This window comes from Euprymna scolopes, chromosome 41, assembly GCF_053919585.1.
Source record: "Euprymna scolopes isolate OS-2025 chromosome 41, ASM5391958v1, whole genome shotgun sequence".
Taxonomy (NCBI): Eukaryota; Metazoa; Mollusca; class Cephalopoda; order Sepiida; family Sepiolidae; genus Euprymna; species Euprymna scolopes.
In genome coordinates, this window is record NC_136522.1 from 54,603,700 (window position 1) to 54,618,504 (window position 14,805).

Below are 14,805 nucleotides of genomic sequence, written 5' to 3' on the forward strand. Positions count from 1 at the left end.
TATATATATATACACACATAAACACCCCCCCACACACACATGAGAGTTGTTCTTTTTGCCGGGCGGTCTTTTTAATGTCCTCGGGCATGTTATATGAAATTGCGTTCCAAATTTGTTGTTCGGCCCTATTCTTCTCATGTGCTTGCTATCCTCAGGAGCGCTTTTATTGTTTTCTTTATATATATATATAATGTGTGTGTACATATATACATATATATGTATTCATATATACATAATATATATCTACATATATACATTTATATGTACATATGCATACATACATGTGCATATATACACATGCATATACGTGTAATATATATATATATGCATATATACATATATGCATACATATATGTATGCATATATGTACATATATGCATGCATATATATTCATATATATATATGTACATATATATATATATATATGTACTCATAAGCATATATATGTGTGTGTGTGTGTATATATATACATATATTAGCATGATATATATATAATATATATATATATATTATTTATATATAATATATATATATTTATATAATATATATATATTTATATATAATATATATATTTATATATAATATATATATATTTATATATAATATATATATATTTATATATAATATATATATATATTTATATATAATATATATATATTTATATATAATATATATATATTTATATATAATATATATATATATATATTATTTATTTATATATTAGCATGATATATATATATATATATATTGGCATGATTATGCCATTTTAAGCGCAAATATCACATTTATAGCATAATTTATTTTAAAGAATAGCATCTATGAAAAAAAAACGAGCATCTTATGAAAAATGATTTTCTTTTCCTTGGATGGAGGATATTGTAGTATTAGCTAACCATTACTTACTTGAATATATAGAACATGAACAATTTCTTATTAGCTTAGGCTTTCTGACATTTGTAGTTTCTTTATCTCCCTATGCTCCTGCTCGAAAAACACAAAAATACCAAACAAATACAAATAAATATATAACATAACAAAAAAAATAATAACCATTTTACAATTGGAACTTTGTCTATTTCAAAACAAGACCGGGAAAAAGGGAAAAATCATAATTCCCGTGTATACGATTTCACTTTTTTTTTTTTTTTTTTTTTTTTTTTAAATCTTACGATTCTATTTGTTCGGGGCATTTTTTTTTTGTTGTTTTGCTGTAAAAAATACTGTCAACAATAATTTTTTTTTTTTACTTTGAGTTTATTTATTTATTTTTTTTTTTTTTTAGATCTTTTATACTCTTTTGGGACATTTTGAGATTTTTGTTTCGTTTTCAGTTTTGTTTAGAACTCTGTAAAAAAAAAAAGTATACAGTTTTTCATAATTTTTTTTTAATTTTTCAACACAAATGTTTTTGCGGTCCATCTTGGTGTGCCACCTTGTCGTATTTCTTGGTTAAACATATTTAAAAGAAAATTCAATGTTTTTACAGCCTTCAAATATTTTCGCATTGTTTGCTGATTTTTGTTCCTTTTTTAGCAACTCATTTTTTATCCGTTGATATATGTACCATTTTTTTCTTCAATTCAAATATTAATTAAAACAAAACGAAGATCAAACTTCAACTAGGCAGGAAATGTCACAGGTTCTGTTTAGCCAGCCTGAATATTTCATTTAAAAAAAATGATTAAAAAAAAATTAAATAAATCAAATGTTTCTGTCATAATCAAAATACCAAAAGCAGACGAACGTATTGCTTCTGTATATTAGTTAAATAAATTAATGGTCTCTCAGCGTGTTTTAATTAATTTGTTTATATTAGGAAGAAAATGTTAACATAATCACATATTTGCATATTACGCCGGAATTAATACGCATATGGATTTTATATCAACACATGTACAGATAAAGGCATATATATATATATATATATATATTACTTGTTTATTGTTATATAAACATGGTTACATCCTGCTGCTACAAATAGCCACTTGTTTCAATCAAACAACAGATATCATCAGGCAGCGACTTGACTATTCAAAAGTTCAATGAATAATCTATTATATATTGAACTTTTGAATAGTCAAGTCGCTGCCTGATGATATCTGTTGTTTGATTGAAACAAGTGGCTATTTGTAGCAGCAGGATGTAACCATGTTTATATAACAATAAACAAGTATTATCAGCTCTTTTTATTGAGCACTATCTAACAACCTCGTTGAATTCATTAGTCCATTACTTTTGAATAAAAAAACCCGAGTATATATATATGCATATATACACACATTATATATATATATATATATATATATATATATATATATATATATATAATGTGTGTATATATGCATAAACGCACACAAGCACGTATATATGTATACAGGTATATGTGTGTATTTGTATGCGTGTGTGTATATTTATTTTCAAAAAATAAGATTCCATAATACTTTCGTGTCCAGAATAAAAAAGTGAATTTACGTCTTTTCGAGCAGAAACGATTTTCAAGCAAATTTCTTCATTAGACCATAGTAAGAAATAATATACTATATATATATATATATATATATATATATATATATATATATAGTAATTTGTGTATGTCTGTTTATCTTTGTTAGTCTATCTATCTTTCTGTGATGCGCGCGTGTGTGTGTGTGTACGCTTACGTATTCGGCATTCTTTTAACAAAGAAAAAATATTGCGCAAAACAGAAGCCATCTGCTTTATTATATATTTTCAGATTTTACATATTCCTTAAAACTGTTTACTCCAAATCGAAAACATTTCAAATGAATATTCTGTAATAATTGCCAGCTCTTAAACTGTTATATTATTGATTATGTGTTCATATATATACATATATTTATATATATTTATTTATATAGAGACATATATTCATGCATATATATATACTAGTGGGGGTACCCGGCGTTGCCCGAGTGTTTGTTTCCGGGACGGGGGGGGAGTTTTTAAAAATGTTATGGTAGGTAAGTAGGAAGGATCAAACCCGGAGTCATGAGTAAAAGTAGGAAAATAAAGTGTGAAAAAAAAAAAAAAAAACATCTGCAACGTTAACAGTTCGGCCACCAAGAAAAGTCCATTCCATTTTGTTTAGGAAAAAAAAAAAAAAAAAAAAAAAAACGACTACGGTAGGTCGGCACGAACGTGAAAATATAATGTGAAGTGTCCAGCACGCTAACCACTACGCCACAGAGCACTGCAGCTTAGTTTAGTGATTTTAAATAACTTCACATGAAAGAACTACGAAGCCAAACCGGTGTTCTCTTCTCAACTGTTCCTTGTGAACCATCCCCAAACGGTGTTAAGTGGTGGCAGGGGGAGGAGGAATTTATTAGAGAGAAAATATTTTACCACTTCCATTGATCTTAACCGATTTTGGCCGTGACTTCTCAGCAGAAAAAAGTATAGAAATCTAAGATTATCGAGGAATTTGAGATATAATAAGCCTATAACACACCTCAGATATTGTTCTGCCGTTTGTGCATATTATATTTGCATGAAATATCTTGATTTTTAATCCTATTAATGTCAAAATCAGACGGAAAAATGAGTTCATTTTATTTATATAGAGATATACATACACACACACATATGTGAATATTTATGAATATATATAGAGAGAGGGAGGGAGGCATAAATACGATCGTGGCCTCTTCCGGGGATTTCGACGCTTGAGGTTCTTTCAACTTTGTCTATTACAACCTTGAGTGAGAGTCGCAGCTGACATTCCAGTCCAGCCAATGATCTACAAAGAAGTCCACAAATTATGTAAGAGTGTTAATTGTTGGAAAATATGTAGCGTACATGTGTATATATATATATATATATATATATATATATATATATATATATATATATATATATGCATTGTTGCATTATTTTTGTCTAATAATATTAAATGATCCCGCAGAGTCGGGAGATTCTATTTATAAACGATGCTGCTAGGAACTGGCGAATCGAATTAATTCACGTTCTGCTACCAACGAATCAGAAACCAGGATTACTCCATAAATATTAAACCTTCTCTGCAGCAACTTATGTTTTCCACGTGTCAACACGGTAAGAATCTTTTGCTCTGTGGATTCCAACTCGAGAACTATCTACTGAGAACCAGTCAACTCCATGGTTTGTGTAGAACAAATAACCATCGGAAACTGTTCTGAAACTAAACATTTCTTACATTTCTAAAAAAATACATATGCATACATATATATGTATGTATATATAATATGTGTGTGTGTGTATGTGCAACGTTACCTATAAATGTAAAGATAGAGGCACACACAGGTGTTTGTGTTCGTGTGTGGCGGTTAAGGATAAGTTTTATCTCATTGATTAGACGCTTCAGTAATTATGTAAAACTTCAAGACAGTTTTATTAAGTCGTTTAAAAACATTGTGGATTTACTTGTTTTGTTATCTAAACTAGAAAAAAAAACTGTCTTTTTCTATATACTTGCTGCCAATTATGTCAATATGAGAACGACATTTTGGCCAATTCATAAGGGGAAAAAATTTTTTTCAGCTAAATTGGGCCCATTGACTGAGAACTGAAATTGCTTCAGTCCAGTAGTATTACTCATTTACTCAACATGCGCAGAAAAGATAAAACGTAGCAATATATAAGACACCTAACTTTAAACCAAACTTTAAACTTGTACCTAGTTGTCATGCGTTCGCTTCGGATAACGAAATATAAGATATATGTTGCTAGACTTTTGTGACTTGCGCCACATGATTCACTCGTTCTGCTAAGTCATTAGATTTATTCTCTTTATCTTTTCTCTACTTTATATATACGTATTGATATATATATATATATATATATATATATATATATATATGTATATATATATATATATATATATATATATATATATATCTCGTAATAATTCCAAAATATTTAGCGCCATTGCTTGCTTGAATCGTGTCTTCGACTATCTGGCGATTCCATATTTAATAAAGAAAACACAAGAAAAATATATATGTATGTATTTATATGGGCAGTGCTCAAAGGCTAAGGAATGAACGTGGAAAGTTCTGTTTTGGTTTCGATTCTAGCTGATTGCACCTAAGTAATATATGAGTTCGAATGAGATTAACGTTATTTTGGAACTAACAGCATCAATTGATAACGTTTTTAATATATAAATCCACATATATAAATGAATACATCCATACTGTGTTGCATTCCAACTCTCGGTCATATGCTTAAATCATTTTTTGTGTTATCAAGTAGCGTCATAATTTTCTTGTTTTCAATCAAACACATCCATCAGTAGAATCCAACATGCTTCATTCTTTTAGATTCCAATTTTCCTGAGCTTTACGCATCTCATCGCGTTTTGCACTGAAACATTAATATATATATATAATCAGTGTAAAATACCTAATTCTAGTCTCAAATGTTAAGGCTGTGTGCTTTCATGGCTCTTGGGAGCTGCGACTTTTTTGACTGTTGAAATAACTATTTCAATCTTTCACATTATTGATTTCTATTTATAATTTGCTCGCTAGGTAAGCTTGTTGGATTACATAGCCCTAAAGATTTTACGAATCCGAACTGTGGGACAGGCTTTCGTTCCTGTTGGTTCCGCGACCTCACCCGTTGTTCGACGCGAAGTAAGCACATCCCATAGTCTGGGTTCGCCGCGGGTTGCTTAATCTGTGTTAGTTAATAGATTTTCTTGTGTGTCGCGGTTGTTCAAATGGCAGAGTACTGGCATCGAATGCAAGAGACTTGGGTTTTGAATACATACACACACACACACACACACACACACACACACACACACACATATATATACACACACATATACGTACATATTAATGCACACTGATTACATACATATGTATATCTACACATACATATATATACATATTTATATATGCATACACATTTATATATATATATATACACTCACATATATATATATATATATATATATATATATATATATATATATATAAGGTTGACCATATTGTACGATTTGATATACATTTGGTGATAAAATATGATCTTTATATAATTGTTTTTTTTCTAGGCATTCAATTTGTGTATATTAAATACATTATTCAGATAGAATTAAAAAAAACAGGCGAATGAAAAATGTTTTCATGTCGGATATATCAGAAAGCCATACGGAAGGATAAGTGAGACACAAGAAAAAATCAAATAAATTATAATAAAACCTTAAAAGAAGGGAACAAAGACAAGGTGTAAAGAGAAGGGGAGATGTAGTAGAAATTGATTTTTTATTATCTCACACGAAGGTTAAAACATCCGGCTTTCCTATTTTGTTTTTTTTTGTGTGTGTGTGTGGTTCGTCGCCTCTTCATTGCCCGTGGAAGATCGTTCAGAGCATCAATGATCTTTTATATACGACGGGCAAAACCGAAATCCATAAAAGCCGGATCAGAAAATGCTTACGTTGTTATATGCCACGCCTGACACACAGTGAACATGCACTGTTTTCCTGTATCTCCAATAACGTGTGTCTAAATACTATGCATGTGCGATATGCTCTTGCAATTTTTCTTGTAGACATTTCAATTTTGGTTCGACTTTTAATTGCAAATCGTCTTCATTCGTTTATTTATTTATTTATTTTTTTTTTTGGCATTATATATTTTTCGTGTCTCCTACTCTCGATAATTTTTTTGGCTGTTTACATATTATTGTTTGAGCAGATGAGCAGGGTAACAGCGAAACAGTACTGGATGTGGATGAGTATAATGCACCCTATCTTAGGTTGTATATATATATATATGCACACACACACACCCATATATATATATATATATATATATATATATATATATATATATACACATACAAATGTGTGTGTGATTTTGGGATAAGAAAACATCTTTACTGACATCATACGAATATATTTAATTTGAATTCTTTTGATTTTTGAGTATTAGATAGAAAACCATTCTATCAGACATTTAAGTATTGATCTTGTCTTTTCTGGAAAGGGTCAACTGATGAAAGATTTTCAACAGAGGGAAGTAGGATACATATTTCCTATTATTGGACAAAGTAAAAAACGAACCTTTCAAATGCTCCGAAAAAAAAAACAACAAAAAAACAAAACAGTATCAGTTTAATCTGAAAGTCCTCGGATCTACAGCACAAATATTAGTCACACTTATATTCCATTAAATAAGTTTTTCTTAAATTTTCTTATGCAATCAGAAAAAAAATGTAGACATACGTACGAAATGTTAGAATGCAATATATATATATATATATATATTACGGACAGATATCTCTTAGAATGCTCCATATTTGAGGTAAATTTCTATGTATTTAACCAATTAATATTTTATTTCGATTAGTTATTTAGTTTATTTTTTAACGTTATGCAGGATGTTTGTTTTCGCTAAATTAAAGTAAACATATTTAAAAAAAATAAATATTAAGTTTAATTAAAGATTCTAAACGTAAAACTTATATTTCATTATTTAAAATAAAATGTAAACGTATCAGTTATCTCCCTCGTAGTAATTAATTCTAGCCCTACTTAATAAAAATGAACGAATTCAAAAATTCGAAACGCAAAACTTATAGTTCATTATTTAAAATAAAATGTAAACGTACCGGTTATCTCCCTTGTATTAAAAAGTAATATTAAACATATTTAAGATAAATGAAGATTAAAAGGTGATAAATTCAATTAAAATATCATAAAGGTAAAACCTGTAGCTCATTATTTAAAATAAAATGTAAAGGTACTAGTTATCTCCCTTGTATTTAGAAACTCTTTATTCATTAGCTCTTCAAAAATCAGTTTTACAAATATGCCTGTTATGGCGCTTATTGACGAGGAGAGCATTAGTTAAAGACTGAAAATGTTCCTACACATCTTAAATTCAATTGCCGTAGAAACGATTTACATTCAGCTATATTAAAAATTGTATTACAATCAATTCTATAACAATCAGTGTTTCTATCAAACTTATCACAGAGGCTTCTTGTTTGCGTCCAAGCATGAAATAACGTGTATAAATAGTGGTGTTGACTTCTGTTAAAAATTCAGTTATGTGTTTTCTATCTGATTCAATAAGTTATATGATTACGAAAAAGAGTTCTCCGTACTTGATTTTAAGAATTAATTCTAATACTATTATGGCGTAAAGGTAAATCCTTAGATATGAATAAAACTTTGATATGATATGGCGTAAAAGTAAATGTTTATATATAAATAAAATTTTGCTTATTAAACGTATGCATATATATATATATATATATATATATCAACCATTCATAAACTACATTTGACATCCCAATGAATGCATTGACGATGATGCTTACGAGCTTTACATAGGACGATTAAAATATATATCTGCCATACTTAAAAAATGCTAGTTTTATTTTTGGTCTCTTTAAACCTTCCTCCACACATTTTGCTGATGAGGAGACTTTCTTTTACGAAATCAAAGGATAAAATTATTGTCCAAGACTTATTGTCTGTCTCAATAAAAACATCGTTTCCGAAACGATCGTACAATTTATAGATTTAGTTTGTTCTTCCTTGTGAACCCGATTTTTAACCTTTATTTATAATAATAAATTATCAATCATTTTACTCAATATTAAAATAGCTCTAGCATATCTATGCCTATCGAGCTTATTATATACCTACATTACAAGGAGCACTGTTTTGTTTTAATTGTATTAATGCATTTACTAATGCATTAAAATAAGCTATGTTCTTTAGACTGTGAAACTACTCCCCTTTTATATATATATATATATATATATATATATGTGTGTGTGTGTGTGTGTAAGGGATTTAGAAGGCTGTCACAATGCGAGGAATTAATTATAGTCGCTGTTGGTAAGAGAAGACGAGAACAAGTTGTGATTTACAAATCAATAAGTGCCTATATATATATATATATATATATATATATATATATATAGGTTGAATTAAGTATGTTGAAAAAATTTCGCAAGAGTTTAAGACATTGCTTTTTCGGGGACAAACATAAATAGAGGTGAACGTCTTTTAGTTCCGAAGAAATACTCGCATTCCCGTCATAGGGGAGAAGTTAGCAAAATGCATAAAGAAATTTTGCCTGTAAAGTATTTAAAGAAACTAAATATGAAAAATATAATACTAGCGTGAAATGGACACGTAGAACAATGTAACAGACGGTATGAGGTAAAACGAAAACAAAATAAAATGGTTTCACCTGAGAGTGTGTTCCGATGGATGTAAGGTCCAGAATCATGTCAATCCGAGAAAGTGGAAGAAACAAAATATCCAGGCTTATAATAGTCCGAGTGCATGTTGTTGTACATTATAAATGAAGTAATACACAGACACACACACATATACACATTTATAAATATATATATATATATATTTGGCATGATCACAGTGACACACGATCCCATCAAACAAGTAAAGCAACGTACTAAAATTGGTGACCATTTCGGATTTCTGGTGTTGTATGGGACTTTCGCTTATCTCGGCATTGTTTCCAGTCAGTCCTGTGCGTCCCCTTTCCACTGGACCCAACCAGTGCCGATCCAAGAGAAGTGTGAGTGTAGATTGCGCAACCTTTGCCTCACAATTACACATGCGGATACTATTACAGGGGTGTCAATTGTCTATTGAGACTTCTCAGAGGAATCGCAATATAACTTTCAAGAATAAGTGTTGAAAATGTATTTTCATTTTAATAATTGATGGAATCGACAACTATTACGAAAATATTTTCTCCTGGCATCTACTTTTTCACATGTGATCAGATTATATCGAACATATATATATATATATATATATATATATATATATATATATATATATATATATATATATATGCACATACATTTATGTACGTATATATATATATATATATATATATGCACATACATTTATGTACGTATATATATATATATATATATATATATAACGTACATACATGTATGTGTGTATATATATATATATATATATATATATATGATTACTTCATTGAATCACATTAATTAATATACGAAAGTATAATTTTATGCGTAAACTTTTAGTATTTGCTTCAACAGTGCTCAATACATAGGTAGTAAGTTATAAAAATATATATGGCAATGAAGCTACACAGCATATTCCGCGTTTCGTCCACGAATCCTAGCGTGGACGAAACGTGGAATATGTTGTGTAGCTTCATTGCCATATATATTTTCATAACTTACCATATATATATATATATATATATATATATATATATATATATATGTGTGTGTGTGTGTGTGTAACAAGGAGATAAAATTACCTTCAATATGTTTCAACATCATACCATAGACACGATAAACTGGATACAGATATACGTATACATATTGATTTAGAGGTTTAAAGATAGTATTACTGTTTAAATATTCGAAATCTTTATAAGTAGTTTGAGCCTTTTTCTATGTTATTTTGTCTCGAATTTGTTCTATTTTTTTCCATCGCACTATTTGTCTGTGAGTCGGCAACGTTCTCCTGTTGCATTTTGACTTGCCATATTATTTTAAACTAAGGATCTTAGCAATATATTTCCATTCTTGGAATCTAGGTTTTGATCTTTGATTAAATTATTTAGAATATGAGATAAAAAGCTCCATCTTGTTTAACATTGTTCCGTATTTCTGTGAATGGTTATTTTTTTAAATTTTTATTTCTTGTTTTTATTTAAATAGTTTTATTTTTATTATTCTGTACTGACGGAGAAATGGTTTAGAAATAAGAAATTATCCAGTGAAATATTAGTGTATGCCTGAATTCGAGCTGTATACCTAAAGGCACCCCGAGATTGAAACATCATGGAAATATTAATCAAGAAAAGGTAGCGAAAAAAAAAGAAGCAAAACAATAACAAAAGCGAGACCGTTAATATTAACAACAACAACAAAAGCAATTTTCGTCATTTTTGGGGGGATTGAGGGGAAGGGCTATTTTTTTTACCAATGTTTGTAGCAAATGAATTTTTTTTATCAAAAACTTGAAATGTAAACCTTTTTTTTTTTTTTAACAAGGTATTTGTAATATTTTTGTTATCTGACTTAAAAACAGCACCCATTAAATATAATCCAAAAAAAGAAAAGGATTAAAGAACAGAAACCCATCCTTTTCTGGAAAAATAAAAAATATATTTAAAAAAAAAAGAGAAATCCCCTCCCTTGCTGGCTTAACTCCCTTTCCTGAGTTCATTAAGGTGCACGGAAACACCCATTTCTTGCAAATCTGATTCGGATCCAATCAATCCTTCCAATCGTTCCTTCTCCTCCGACGCAGAGTGTTATTTTTTTTTGTTTTAAATACTATTTCAAATAGGCTTTCCGCTGCGTTGTTTTAATCTTTATTATTTTTTTAAATCTTTTTCATTCCAGAAAAAAAAAGAAAAAAAACTCGTAAAAATGGTCGGCAGCGGTTGACCTAAAAATACAGGGAGGGGAGGTAATGAAAGCCAGAGGATCTTCTGCAGTTTAAAATAAGCAGCAGCGTTAGGAGCTAGAGGCGAGTAGCGCATTTTTTTTTTCAATATTATATTATTTTTTTGTTGTTGAAAAAAGTAGTTTTTTTATATTTAATTTTTCAGGTATTCGTAGCCCGGAATGACTTCTTTCACAATCGGCCTTCATACAGGGGGTTAACTGCAAAAGAGAAAGAAAAGAAAATGTTTTTATTTTGTCAAAGACATAAACGACGTCGAAAACATATATATATAGTGTATTCCATGTCTCTCTCTCTCTCTATATATATATATGTGTGTGTGTGTGTATTCAATCTCTCTCTCTCTCTCTCTCTCTCTATATATATATATATATATATATATATATATATATATATATATAGAGAGAGAGAGAGAGTGTATTCAATGTCTATATATATATATATATATATATATATATATATAGTGTATTCAATGTCTATATATATATATAGTGTATTCAATGTCTATATATATATGTAGTGTATTCAATGTCTATATATATATATATATAGTGTATTCAATGTCTATATATATATAGTGTATTCAATGTCTATATATATATAGTGTATTCAATGCCTATATATATAGTTTATTCAATGTCTATATATATATAGTGTATTCAATGCCTATATATATATATATATTTAGTGTATTCAATGTCTCTCACTCTATATATAGTGTCTGTGTGTGTGTATATAGTGTATTCAGTGTCTATGTGTGTGTATATATATATAGTGTATTCAATGTATATGTATTTATATATATATAGTGTATTCAGTGTCTATATATATAGTGTTTTCAATGTCTCTCTCTATATATATATATAGTGTATATGTCTATGTATGTATATATATAGTGTATTCAATGTCTCTCTATATATAAATATATATATATATATAGTGTATTCAATGTCTATGTATATATATAGTGTATTCAATGTCTATGTATATATATATATATATATAGTGTATTCAATGCCTCTACATATATATAGTGTATTCAATTCCTATATATATATAGTGTATTCAATTCCTATATATATATAGTGTATTCAATGCATATATATATATTGTGTATTCAATGTCTATGTATATATATATAGTGTATTCAATGTCTATATATATATATATATATATAGTGTATTCAATGTCTATATATATATATATTGTGTATTCAATATCTATATATATATATATATATATAGTTTATTCAATGCCTATATATGTATATATGGTGTATTCAATGCCTATATATGTATATATAGTTTATTTAATGTGTATATGTGTATATATAGTGTATTCAAGTATGTATGTATACATATAGATATATAGTGTATTCAAGTGTGTGTGTATATATATATATATATATATATATATATGAAAAATTAACTTCAAAAGAAAAAATAAATGGAAATGATTACATTTTGTCAAAAATTAAAACGTAGTCCCAAACATATATCATATTCTTATGTGTGTGTGTATATATATATATATATATATATATATATATATATATATATATATATATATATATATATACACACACATACAGGTATATACGTGTATAATTAAGCAATTAGTAATTAGTCTAATTAGAATAGATAATTAGACGATTCCGATAAAATTACCGATTCATATACATTACATATTCAGATTTCGATGTTTATAAAACTCAAAATATTTAACTATAACTGTAAAATTATTGTTTTTCCGTTATCCCGTAACATATATCTTACCTGTGTTTATAATTTTTCAAACGTGAAAAAAAATCCCGCTTGTGGGAAGGAGTTATCTATACAATTTAGTCTTATTGGATATTTTCTTTAATAAATAGCGAATATGTTATTATTACAGCTAAAAGAAAAATATTTTTCATAAACCAAAATGAAAATAGACATAATTAAAGAAATCGCTATTGGCATATACACATTTTTCCGATTTCGATAACAATTTCGATTTTAAGATTCCCGATTCCGATTAATCAGCAGCACATTAATATATATATATATATATATATATATATATATATATAGTTAAAAGGATTAATCCTAATCTTATAAATACAAAACTGGTAAATTAAAAAAATATATCAATTTTATAATTTGGAAACTGGCGAATCACACAGGTAAGAAATTCATTTTTATAGCATGAAAATGTTAGATAATGCAATTAAGAATATGAAATTAGATTAAATATTTGTAACATGTCTTCTTCCTAAAATAAAGGGAGGTGGTGTTTGATCAACACTGCTGGTAGCAATGATGTAATATGCTGTTTTCTTTTTAAATCCCCGAAACAGTGTTTTATGGTAAGCAACTGATGATCCCTTTAAAAATAAATTATTAGTGCTATGGTTAATTCTAGAGCCGTCTGATGAAGTGATTGCAGGTGACTGAATGGCTTACTGATTAGATGGTGTTCTAACGAATGATAAAAATTTTTTTGTATAGTTTTAAAGGTTAAAAACTTTAAAGACATATATATATATATATATATATATACACATAATGTGTGTGAAAATAGACTTCCTTTCTTTATAAGATATGCCAATCCTTATTTAATAAGCTCAATGTAAATACAGAACAATATAATGAATAAATGATAAACGTTAATATTCTAAATTCATGATGTTTATTCATTTAATTCTGTTGACACACGAGTTAGTGCGTATAATTCTTGACAGTGTCTGTTTCCTAGCGCAAAATCAATCACGTGATTATTATATCAATCAGTGAATTTATTTTGTTATATACATATATATATATATTATATATATATATATATATTATATATATATATATATATATATATATATATAATAAGGTGATATCACGGATCATATGAACATTTTCATTGTTTAATTCTAAAGAACACAATGCATACCTAAAGCATGTAAACATCTCACCAAGAAACAGAAAAAAGAATTCTACTTTTCAGTTAAAATGAGCGGTTTATTTCCCCTCTTTGCCGCACTTTCTTAAATACACCCGCCTAGTTACTCCATTACTCTTTCAACAATTGCCCCCTTTTATATGTGCCTTAATCTAAACGCCATTCTATAATCAAAACTTATTTTCTATAACTGCTTGCCTGTTTTACACTGTTCTGCTAGCCTGCTATTCAGCCGACTGCAACATGGCATCCTTCAAGTCCCATGTAAATAAATAATTTATTAAATCGTCCTATTAAGTAATCAAATTCTACCCAACTTGCACCATTACCGATTACTTCACTACCACTTTACACTGATTAACACTTATCTTCGAATGGCTTTCGGGCTTTGATAAATAGTGAAACTCTTGTAACTT

The 14,805-nt window shown here is 28.2% G+C and overlaps 1 protein-coding gene across 1 annotated transcript in view; it reads right to left on the bottom strand.

Moving 5' to 3' along the window:
- Positions 1 to 11,083: 11,083 nt before the first annotated feature.
- The window catches only part of LOC145266525 (carbonic anhydrase-related protein 10-like), an 892,910-nt gene continuing 889,188 nt past the window's right edge, over positions 11,084 to 14,805 (bottom strand). Inside the window, exon 10 of the mRNA XM_080122280.1 lies at positions 11,084 to 11,658. Coding sequence (XP_079978406.1) covers positions 11,630 to 11,658 — 29 coding nt within the window. The 3' untranslated portion in view covers positions 11,084 to 11,629. The remainder of the gene's footprint in view (positions 11,659 to 14,805) is intronic.